This window comes from Haliaeetus leucocephalus, unplaced genomic scaffold (genome assembly GCF_000737465.1).
Source record: "Haliaeetus leucocephalus isolate CR32 unplaced genomic scaffold, Haliaeetus_leucocephalus-4.0 Scaffold722, whole genome shotgun sequence".
Lineage (NCBI taxonomy): Eukaryota > Metazoa > Chordata > Aves > Accipitriformes > Accipitridae > Haliaeetus > Haliaeetus leucocephalus.
The window spans coordinates 1,896,309-1,909,099 of NW_010973158.1; the positions used below are offsets into that span (position 1 = coordinate 1,896,309).

General features: G+C 35.0%; 1 protein-coding gene across 1 annotated transcript in view; it reads left to right on the plus strand.

The window, feature by feature from the left end:
• ADAMTS6 (ADAM metallopeptidase with thrombospondin type 1 motif, 6) overlaps nt 1-12,791 on the plus strand; it is a 149,773-nt gene that overhangs the window by 84,881 nt on the left and 52,101 nt on the right. The window contains exons 11-12 of the mRNA XM_010580531.1: nt 5,196-5,303; nt 11,974-12,119. Of these exons, the coding sequence (XP_010578833.1) occupies nt 5,196-5,303; nt 11,974-12,119 (254 nt within the window). The remainder of the gene's footprint in view (nt 1-5,195; nt 5,304-11,973; nt 12,120-12,791) is intronic.

Here is a 12,791-nt window from a genome sequence, read left to right on the forward strand (position 1 = left end):
CTTCTCTCCCCCCCCCCTTTTATCTCTTGCTCTCTCTTTCTCCCCTCTCTCCCTCTCCCTCCCTCTCCCCAGACATAACACCAATGTGCCTGGATCTTATGAAAGCTGTTTAAAAAGTGCAAGGGGAAGCTGGTGATCAAAGCAGGAGGAGTGCATTAGATGATAGTAGAAGCAATAATGAGATTCCAGATACTGGAATGTGGTTTGAATAAAGATGAGATAGGTTGCATGGGTTTGAAAGGGAAGATGCTACTTGGAGGTGATTGATCTTGTGGGGCTTCTGTAGTTTCCATAAGGTTCACATAAGCACCCAATATTTAGGAAAGAATGCTGGTAACATAATACGAATGTACGACTTAAGCTTTGGATTCTGTTTCACATTCTTTCAGCATGTTGTGATTCATAACATGCTGCACCACTTAATGAGCATTTGGTAGTGGAGCACTAAAATGGTAACTTTTGGGTGCTTATCTGAACTAAACTTTGAACCTTCTGAAGTTCACCCATAATTACAGTCTCCTAGTTTTTAATTGTGTTGCCAGCAGTATTTCAGCAGTGGGGCTGAATATACCTAGGTTGATGCTTTTCAGGTCTGACTTGTAAGTTACAATTCAAGCTAATTATTTTTATGCTCTATTTTAGCAAATGCTCATCAAGAGGTGCAGCATATTACAGATTAAACATGCTGAAGTAACATAAAATTCTAATTAACATTTTAAAATTGTATGAACAAAAAAATGAAACTCCCAAATTATCATAGTTTAATACGCATTGTGAATGTATTTCCCATCTTATTTTTTTTATTATGGGCCAAACTGCTAACTTTTGTTGGAGACTCATTAGTGTTGAAAACATTAAGAACAGCACAGCAATTTGATCTTTGCTCTTATTACTGAGTTGTCATTGTGCTGTATTGTTACCATTTATGATGATTATGATATAGGATGCTTAGATGTTACATAATTTGAAATGCCTATAAGTAACTCTGCATGACACAACAGAAGAAGGCTCCATCATTGATAACACTTAGGCAAAAGGAAGGTAATTTGATTTGCTGTTTTTTTTCTCTAGATGGGTTCAGCTTTGTTTAATTTACTGCAAATACAAGCATCCGAATTCCAAACTGAAGTCATGGAGCCCTAAGATACACCGTTACAGGTTGTCATCTATCTTGTCTTGATCTTGTGAAAGGCCTCAGCTTCAGTTTATGTTTCCTGGATTTTACAACACTTTCCCTTGTTTGCTTTACAAATTAGTAGTTAGTAAATCCACACATTTGGAGACCAACTTTGAGGTCATTGATTAATTTTCAGATTATGCTTCTTTCTCTCAGTTTCAGTAAATTATTCACACAAATTTAAGGTTGGCAAAAAATATGTTAGCTTCATCCTGTGTCTGCTAATGAAGAAAAGGCTACCCTATAGGGTCACCATATGTTGGTGGGTGGGGGCGGGTGGGTGGGTGTGCGTGCATGCGTGTGTGCGTGTTAGTGTGAAAAAAAGCGGTATACTTTCTACTAGTGATTTTGGGCCTGGCCTTTCCAGGGCAGTTCCTCACATGTTTTTAAGGCTGGCTTATTAAAAACAGTTGCTTAGAGATGTTACAGATAGGATGGTGGTAGTAAGGAAATAGCTCTAATCAGTAACTATGAAACTAAGGTAGTACCATGTATAGGGTTGAGCTGGAGAAGAGAAAGCATTATGCACCTTAGTCAGAATTTCTCTGTTAACTTTCCAAAATAAGCTGAAAATAAAGAAGACATAGCCATAGGAGTACCTGGTATAATTCCATTTTCATTTAATGAAATAACAGCATAGATGGATTTTCCACTTTTTTTTTAGATATCTTATTTGCTTTCAAATGACTATTAATGTTATTCTTCATTTCATGTACAGGGTGATGGAGAATGTACTTCAGATTCTATTCTTTCTTCTAAATGCAAAACAGCAGGGGAAAATAAACAACTTCTTAAATAAGTTTGGCTATATTTAAAAGAAATTACAAAAATACTTTAATTTCTTGTTTTTAATATGAATTACTTCTACAAGTTGATACATTGTGTTATTTTAGTTAATAAATCCTCTGTGTTTTGCATAGTTTTCCATAAGGAAATATTCTGTTGATTTTGGGATATTGTATGTCTGTCTGAAACAGAACTCCTTTCTGATTTAAGCAGAGGTTTTTGCTCAAATATTAATAGTATGATACAGCCTGTAGTATTTTTACATTACTTTCATTTTGTCTTTAGGGATTTACTGAGGCAAACTCCTGCTGAAATTAAGGTCTCAATAAGGGACTACCAGACTATGTCAGTAATAATATCTAGTTTTGATATAGTGCTTTTCATTCTATCTCCCAAAACAATTTAGGAAGAAGGAAAATATTTTTCTCATTTTGTGGAGTAGGGAGGTGAGCTAACATGTGTAGAATTATCCTGGAAACAGATGAATGACTAAAATAGTTTTCGAGTGCTGTATCCATTAATTCACAGAGTTCAGCTGATTATTTGTTTGGAATTAAAAAGTCTGGGTGATGTTAGTGCAGTGAATTTGGAAGAGTATAGTGCCGTGAAGAATCCTGAGTATACAGAAAGAATCCTATTGGAAGGAAATTGTAAAATACTTTCGTTTATGGATACCTTAGCCTGGCAATGAAATACATGTTTTAATTATTACTTCCCCTTACATGTTAATATATAGATGTTATACTTGTATAGGCATATCAAAAGTGAAATTCTGCATGTAAACTCTGGAGCACAAACCAGAATTCTGGATTGAAATCACCCTGAAATATAGGTATTTTCAAATTCCAGACTGTTATCCAGGTCTGGTTTTTTACTTCTGTCTATATTGGAATGGTTGAAATCTTTGTTTCTTAATGCAATTGAATTTTTGGCTTTTCAGAACATTGAACCAACTTCACAAAGTCAGCACAGCTATTAATTTAAAGATTTGAACTTGATCAGATGCAAAATCAACACAAGGTCACAAGCAGAATCGTCACAGTCTGACACTTTTAATTATGATTTGACAACGTAAACCACACATGAAACATGAGCAAGTAAATTACACTGATTTTGCTCCAAAAAATGAGCAAGTAAATTAAATGTAAAACTAAATAAGGCAGGATTGTGACAGGTGCACCTCACACTGTGTCTGAAAGGAACCAATTTTAGGTTTTCACTTTGAAATCCATACTGCATTGAACTTTGGATTCATAATTGATTTAGAAGTGAATTTTATTTAGTGTTGAATTTTAACATCATAATGGCTGTGGAATTTGTGATCTAGTTAGATTTTTCAAGGATCTTTGTGATGTGTCTTCTGTTCTTTCCCTGTTCTATTTGATATTTTGAACCATATATTTATTTGTGAGTGTGTATCTTAATCTGAAAATTTTATCAGCTGAGTGGCAAAAGCAAGTGTTTTATTCAGAGATTTAAGTAAGTAAATATTTATACTGTTTGCATTTCTTCAACAAGAAATTATAATCTGAAAAGTAAGGTAGTTCTACACTGGCTGCAGTGTGCTTTCACAACTGGCATTATTTGTCCTAAAAAGAGTCTCATCAATTTGCTTAAGTTTTCATAGAGCCACCCACCAAATAGGACAAAATAGCTTAGGCCTAATTGTCAAAAATGGGATGGAAACTCCAAAAGTCATCAGTACTCATTCCTCATCATTTCAGACCATTCTAATATGGTATGTTTTTAAAGGATATTTAAAAAGATACCTTGCTTCTACTAGTCATGAAACTAAATACACTGTATTAACAATCCTGCAAGAATGGCACCAGCTGATTTTAAACTTGGAAAAGAATTTGGCATTATTCAAGAAAAGCTTGTACTGTTGAACTGTTACTGCACCTGCTAGCAACTAATGTATAAATAAATCCATTTATATACGCAGTACAATGCAAGCAACATGAATCTTAGGGTGAAACTTTCAGTTGTTCCTGTTGATGTGTATAGAAAAGATAGCCTAGGTGCCAGATACTCATTCATTTCCTCAGAGAAAAGTGAACTTCAGGGGGGTGCCTAATAACTTTAATTTACTCATACTGTCTTTTCCTTTTTGCTCTTTGTACCAAGATTCAGCCATAGAATCTGTACAAGGATTATTTGTAGGATATGATTTCAAGGAGCAGTTAAATAAAATGAAATAGCAATGACTATCATAAGATCATTTTAAAGATCTGAGTATCTTTCAAATTTTAAAAAATACTTAGAAAATATCTATAAGCAGGTTGTAAAATCTTGCACAGATCTCAAAGTAATACAACAAAGATTATCATGTAAGGCTTTTACTGTAAAAGCAAAACACTTCTGATTCCATTCTGCATACAGAGCCGAATCGAAGGGCAACTAAAGCAACTATGAAGATTTCAAGTGTTCAGCCAACTTTGGATCATGTCTATATTACAAATTTAAACCCTTAGATAGTTTTAACAATGAATCTCCGATGTCAACAAAACTAATTTAATTTAAATGAGTAACTGTGCAAAACCAAATGAGAAAATATGGTAGGAAAAAAGCTGATTTGAAAACCTGTGTTTGTTTAACACTGGCAACATAGGAAAGTAGGGTAGTCTAAATCATTTATGAAATATCAGCCACAAATCTAAAAAGCCTAAAGGAAATATTTTAGTACATAGCTCCATTTGCACTAAATACACATGCACTGGTTTGGTAGGTGTTACAGGAGAGGAGTGCAAGTAGTCTGAGCTCACAAACTTTGGTTTTAACTAAAGGAAACAAAAATAATTGATGCCATTTCGTATTTCAAAATTATTAGTATCCTTTTACCATGTAATTTTGAGGCAGATAATGACAGTAATGGAGTAGCACATCTGAAGACTACTTTTACAGCAACACTAAAATATACTAAGACCAATATTAGCACTAATCAAGAAAAAAGCAGCTATAAAATGTTACTTGCATGGCATGTGTGAAAAACGCATTCTTGTAGTCTACAATTTGATGCTTCCAGAATTTTTTTGGGCAGAATATTCTTAGTTAAAATATGGTGGCTTTGGAATTGCTCCAGAGTATTTCACAACCATCTATAGATTTATCTCATCAGCCCACTTCTTAATAGTCTCTATTCAAAACAAATCTGTGTATATGTGTGTGTATGAGGACTGGAAGCAATTTCAGGCTTCTATTCTGATCAACTTGCTTCTGCCGTCTTTCCTAGGAAGTGTGTAGAGAGCTCTGGTGCCTCAGCAAAAGTAACCGCTGTGTTACCAACAGCATTCCAGCAGCTGAAGGTACTCTTTGCCAAACAGGGAGCATTGAAAAGGGGGTGAGTACAAATAATTTATTGTTTGAAGAAGCAGTTTATTGTTTAAAGACTACAGGAAGAAAAAACTAGAAAATTAAAGTACTTATGAGCAATCATAAAAGTTCAAAAAAAGAGTTATTATTTCAGAATACATTTGCATCCTAATGGAAGTGTCCTACAGAATTATTTCACAATTATTTTATATATGTAATTTAATAAAACATTTATCCTCAGTATAAAATTCTATTGCCTGGATCAAAAAAAGCCCTGTTACATACTCTATTTTTTGAGTAATTTTTCTAAAAACTCTTTAGTTTAATCTTTATTAAATTTTATAGCACTCTTCCATAAAGGACTGTTACAACTCTAGATCTGGCATGGACTTTGAAAATGTGTAACATAGATCTACAGCCTGAATTGTTGTTTTGTTAGAAGATAAAACCATCTTTATTCCTTCAGGTATAAGCTGAATCATACAAGCATATAGAAAAGATGTTGCATTAATAAAAGGGTTTTCTAAAAGCCCCTATTGCCCAGTGACCTTTCTGTTTTGACTTTGAATTTTTCTTTTAGTATTAAGTTATGCTTGCATAACTGTTTAGCTTTAAAGGACTTTGTTGTGCAGCCTGATAAACTCTTCTACCTAACTGAAAAGTACAAAAAGTCAATGTTGCAATAGATAAGTCTACTGCTACTATATCTGTCTGAACACGTGAATTTTGATCTTAAAACAATGTCTGTATTATCAGTAGTTTCAAAGTTCTGAAACTTAGTTTTAGATAAGAATAGTAAAAGAGTGTTTGTCAATTACAAAGCAAAATCTGTACAGATCTTAAAGAGGAGAGAAAAATATTTTAATTATTAATTTGCAGGACATGTACTGGGGAAAAAGTGAATTCCATATGCCTTTTTTCAAGATAATACATTTTATGCAGGTTTGTACAAAGTGAAGAGAGCTTATTATTCTAAACAATTTCCGGTATCTGTCCAAGAGTTGCTGCATCTGTCCATAAGATTTACTACTCCAGATTGGACTTTTTCCTAACAATGACTACTGACATCTATTCTCATTCTGACTTTTGCCATGCTAGCTGGGCTAGTTTCAACAAAGATTACACTGCATTTTGACTTGCAATCTGATGTTTAAACAAAAAGAATGAAAGCTTTTGGTCAGCTGTCACAGTTTATTAATGCTTGTTGATGGCTACATTCAGGGCCCATGACCTACTATCGTTCTGATGACTTTTCCATGCTGAGTTTGGAAATATTGGTAAACCATGTTAAATAAATTCATTGAAGGGGTCATTAAAAAAAATAGAGTGCTTAGAGTTAGCCAATGAAAATAGAGACAACTTCGCATTCTACCAAAAATGTTACCTTTTATTAGAGTAATAGAAAATGTTAGAAGCCCTACTCTTAAATCAACAGTATAGGTTTATTTTGGAACAACCACTCCTTGTCAATGACAAGGAGCAATTTACCTCAATTAATATTTTTTAAACCATGAGACTGTAATGAACAGGTTGAGATGTTTTAAGACACTGTTGCTGTGTCCACTTGCCAGAGGCTTTAATCAGTTTGCTCTCTACAAAACATCTTTTTCCAGTCATCAGTATCTTGTTCCATCATTGGATTTTAGAGGGAAATGAGAGAATCCGTACTGTTTTACAAAGGTAAACTGTTAATGCCTGTTAACAGCAGAGAATTGTATCTGTAAACTACAGCTTCAAAAGTTCTTGTAAATTAATAGTTCCTGATAGCAAAAAAACAGAAAACATGAGCTCTTTCCAAATGTGTAGTTTCCTTTACCACACACTAAGGAGTAAATAATAGGTTACAATTCTATAACACTTAAAAAATTGTTGTTGTTGTTGTTGTTGTTGTCATAACATTTATATTGCAGTCATGCTTAAAGGCCACAACTAAATTAGGCCCTATTTTGCTGGGCTCTGTCCAAATATATAATAAATGACATTCCCTGCTCTAAAGGCCGAACAAGATCTCAGAGTACTTCATCATATCTGGAGGGTCAGTTTCTGCTTTTTAGTTACACTGATGTAAATTCGGTGTAACTGTTAACTCAAAGCAAAATTTGATGCAGTATACATTAATATCTTATTGGCAGAGTTGGGAGGGATTTCTACAGTTAAAATGGCCTAATACTCTATTATAAAACCTTCTTTCAGTTGCTTATATAAACCTGCCAAACTTTTAACTCTTTGGGTTGAAATTTTCCACAGTAGATATCTGCTTAAGCCTGAAGGTTTTTGGAGTGTTTTCCATAAAAGATACTCAGCTGTTTTCTGCATACAGGGAAAGAGAATAGAGTGGTTTCTTGCTACTGATGGAACTTGTACATCTGTTCTGTTTTGAAGCTTTAATATGTTCATGCTTTGGTGAAGGGTTTTACATATTGGCTGGGTTCAAAAAGGTACACTTTTTCCTAATTTGTAATAATAAACTTAAATATACATGAAGTTTCTCTCTGGCGTACCCAAAGATGTGTTTGTGAAGGTAAACTAATTGGTAGATTTTTTTAAAAGGCTCTGATGAGGAAATGGTGCATATAAAACAAGACAAAACTGATAGGAATGTTTATTTTGTCTTTGAATTTAAAGTAATAAAAAATGTAACCTCTTCTAACATCAGTGTTTAGATTCATGCTAAGGATGTAAGTGAGGGGCAAATGTGCAAAAAGTGAAAACACAGTGTGCTGAAAGGACAGTTTAAACAGCTAGATTATATGATGATTTAAGTTATTATTGGACATTAAGTTTTCTTGCAAAATAATTGTAGAAGCAATGACTGAAAATACATTGTTAAAATTGAGATGGCAAATTTAAATTGAATTAATCTTTTTTTTTTGCCCTTACAAAAGATTAAATCAATTTTCCTCAATATCAGAGTACTTTCTGTGTGAGCTTTCTAAAAGCGTACTATTGTAAATCTTAGTTCTGTTAAACAGCTAATATTAATATAAAAGTGATCTCAAATGTGCCACAATATCATGTTTTATTTTATTGTTAATGATCTCTATAAGAAAAATTTCAGACTGCTTACATTATTCACAGAGGTTTTTTGCACATTTTGTACATATTCTAATGCATCACCACTGTCTTTCTAGTGGAACTAATTGCAAGTTATTTGTTCAATGTTAGAGAAGAATTAACATTTCAGTTCTAAATCTTTCATGAACGATTGTTCTTTTAAAATAGCTGTCATCTCCTCTTGTTTATTCATATACTGGTTACTCAATAGTCCTTACTTCATTACAGCAGACGAGGTTGCTATAATCTGTGGAGGAAGCATATTTCTGTAATCCCTTTAGAAATAATGAAGATTTTGGTAATTTTTAATCACTCTGACAGGGATTCTGTGCATCACTGGCTTCTGGTGAAAGATAAATTTTCATTAGAAAATTAAGAAAAGACACTGAAGTGAGCAGTAAGTCCTCAGATTTAACTTCAGTAGAGGAGAAAACCCCAGCATTTAAGGAGTTTTTACAGGGGAATATGAGATTGTGGAAGACAATGTTTGAATGACAAAGGAAAATACAGAGTACAGGGATTTTACACAGCTTTGGAAAAATACACAGCATTGGTAAAATGCACATGCCTGTTGTATACGGTGATAATAATATAGAGTTAGGATGGTTTGCATGTTCTGTTTTGCGTATGTGATATTCTTGTGGGTTTAACTTTGAGTGTCTTTCATTTCTTAACTTTGATTTTGACATGTTTGTAATATATATAATGTATTTTTAATGAAATTGTTAGCATACGTTTTACAAGCATTTTAATTTTTAGCTTTTGACTAGCATTAGCTAACTGTTCATGTACTTGTGTGGCATTTTTAATAGAATGCTGCAAGGAGATTATTGTCTTTAGTTAATAAAATCATTATCACTTGATTCATCACTATAATGAGAAGATAACCAGAAGATTTTAGTCCCTCATGTGTTACATAAATAATTCATTCTCCATCATAATTTTACCATTAGAGGCATTGCAAAACAGTGTGCCATATGGATATATCTACGCTAGCTAAAAATGCACGTTCACTGTATGGACTGCATTATGTATTATGCAGACATTCAGTGATAGTCTGGATTTAAGAGAAGCTTCATACGAAGGGTACGTTCCTCTGATGGATGCCTGCTCATTGGCATAAACCTCTGATTTGCAAATTTAGAAGTCTTCAAGAAGGATAAACTCTCCTTTCCTCAGTACAACTCCATGAGACCTGGTGTCTTTGGGTTTTTTCCTGAAGAAGAGTGTGGTGGGTTGACCCCATCCAGTAGCTAGGCCCTCACCCAGTCGCTTGGTCATTACCCCCCAGGCATGGGGGAGAGAATCAGAAGGGCAAAAGTTAGAAAAGCTCATGGACTGAGATAGACAGTTTAGTAAGTGAAAGGAAAAGAAAGAAAAAGCGAACAAGACATCAAAGGCAATCAGTCACTACCTCCCACCAGCAGACTGTTGCCCAGCCAGTCTCTGAGCAGTGGCCGCTTTGGAAAGACCCCTACCCCCAGTTTTACTGCTGAGTATGATGTTATAGGGTATGGAATATCCCCGTGGTCAATTTGGGTCAGGTGTCCCTGCTGTGTCCCCTCCCAACCTCTTGCCTCCCCCCAGCCTGCTCACTTGCGTGGCAGGTTGAGAAGCCAAGAAAGCCTTGGTGGTGTGCAAGCAGTGTTCAGCACTAGCTAAAACATCAGTGCGTTATCCGCGCTGGTCACAAAACTAAAACGCAGCACCATACGGGCTGCTATGTCCTGGCCGGACATGGTAGAAGAGGCAATGTGTTTTGAACTTGATATGTAAAATACTCTGCCTTATCTTTTCTGTAGACACATTAATGCTTGGGTTTTGTCTCTCTAACTGATAGAGGATGAGGCTTATAAACAGAAATGTGCTGGATTGTAATAGCTGTGTTTTGAAGCAGGTACAGTGCATACAGAGGAAAGAGGTCATGGAGGACAAAAATGTTTTGAGAGGAGAAACAAGAATGAATGTGGCTAGAAAAAGAATGCTACAGGTTTCACTTATTAATGTGGAAATAACAAGGAAATATTATAATAAGGAAACTTTATATTAAATGCTAGCATGTGTTCGTATGCAAAACTATCTTGTATCTAGGTGCATTTGCTGATGATAAGCTACACATTTTAATATTACTGTATCATTTTAATGTACAGTCTTGAGAGCTACATACTTAGACTCTGACATGTTTGACAGTCTAGACGTACCTTTTATTCAAAATGAAATTTGTAATGAAAAAATAAGGATTTTTATTCATTTTCTTTAACACTCTCTACAATCCTCGTTCTTTCAAAGTCCTATTACTTTTTTTTTTTTTTCTGAGTAATGATTGAAGGTTAAATTCTCTTTACAGTTGCTTTCAGAAAAATCTCGAGTAATTCAGGTCATTGTGAATGCTTGTCTTTACTTGTTTATTTATGTCCCACATTGCTGGGACTAAGCCTGTAGATGAGCCTTAGGACTCGGGAGAAGAGAAAACCTGGCTTTGCTGTACCTATTAGTATAAAGTCAACACTGAGTCTTCCAGTAGTGCTTATTGGTAGACAGGGGTATGTCTGTCTGTCCACGTCTTCTGTGCATGTCTCAGTGCTTTTTGTCAAATTCATATGGCTGATTTTGGGCACAGAAGTTGTCTGGGTTTCTTTTTGGAGAGGCTCAATACTGTGTCTGTTACGGGAATTCAAGGGAGTTAAAACAGCAGATGCCCACCTTTTGGAAGTGAAATGTGCAGATTCAGGTCACAGTACACCTGGGGCTGTGCTCTACTCTGTCATCTAAGCCTATAACGGTGGGAAAGGGTTATCTGAGCTACTTCAGATTCTCAGTGATGTAGTAGACACCAGAATGTGGATCAAACTATGGGCTCCAGGATTATTTCTGAATGGTTTTAAAAACGTTTCTGACTAAGGAAATGATAAACATATTTTAACAATTAGCCATTTGTGCAAATTGTCTGTCATTTTGTATGTCCAATGTAAGTAACAATATGGCAAAGTTTAGGTGTTTGCATGGGTGAAGTATGCAGGTTCATTCTGTCCCTGAACAAGTGGCCAGCCACTATTATATAATGCTTTTCTGTACCATGTCTAATGCTTTGGCACGACTTTTATTATGTCTGTAGGGTTAGTATAAATCAAGTACTGCAACAAATTCTTCTTCCATTGTGACCTCATCCAGATTTTTTTTTTTAAAATGTAAGGGAATACTTTCTTAAAAATACCATTGGGGGAATTTTTCATTTTGTGTAATGAAGCCCCTACGTGAATCCTAAGTGGAGGGTGTTTTACTAAACTAATCTTAGAAATTAATCTCAGTGTTTAAAAGAATGTAAGCAACTTGCAGTTCCTTTAATGTGAAACATTAAGGAGCATGTATGAAGAAAAAAGCAAATCTTTATTTTAAGCTTGTTTTAACTTGTGGTGTGTGTTAGAGACCTATATAATTCAGGACTTAGTGAAGACAATTAACAAATCACACACACCCTCACCAATGTCTAAACATGGCTAGAAAAAGTAAAATATTAGTCTTGTTATCTATACAGAGAATGCTAATGCCTATAATTGGTCATTGCCTAACCCTTATATTTTTCTGTCCTGATAACTCTTGTCAGCCTGGAAGCTAATTTTGTGTTTTTTTGTGAAATCTTTCAGTGGTGTTATCAGGGAGAGTGCGTACCTTTTGGCACTTGGCCCCAGAGCATAGATGGGGGTTGGGGTCCATGGTCAATATGGGGAGAGTGCAGCAGGACCTGCGGGGGAGGAGTCTCCTCATCTATAAGACACTGTGACAGTCCAGCGTAAGTAGCTAAAGTAAGCCGGAGCCAACAAAAAGACGCATTTGGAAATTATTCAAAACTGTGGTTTCACATGTTAACTGTAAAAATGTTTTGCTAGTTTGCCAACATTTGTCTTCAAAATAGCAGACAGAAACACTTAAACAGGAGAAGTTCACTAGACATGCTTATAACATTTTTGATGTATCTTATGTACTGTAAATATAGCTGGATTTATATTTAGTAGTAACCAGAATGGTTTTCTTTCTGCAACTTGCTGTTCATGCAAAATATATTTAAATCATGCCTTATATAGATTTCTTTCTTAAGACATATTACTTCTAATGCTTGTCTAGCATGTAAAATAACTTTTGCCAGTTACTTATTAAAAAAACCAACACAGTATTTCCAAGCTTTTGCATACAACTGCTTACATATAAACCATAGTTAGTAATATTATGTTGCATACAATACATTTATATGCTGTCATGTCCAACACTTAGTTGCGACTTCCCACTGACTCTTAAAACAATTCAGCAACTTCTGTCCTTGCCACTGCTCCCTATTGGTCCATCTACTCTCTCTCAAGAGGGGCCAGCTTCTCCACTACAGCTAGATCTATTGTGTCTATCTGTACTGGTTCTGTCATCTGTCTGCTTTCCAATGTCCTGAACACTGTTCCAGAGAAGGTCTGTC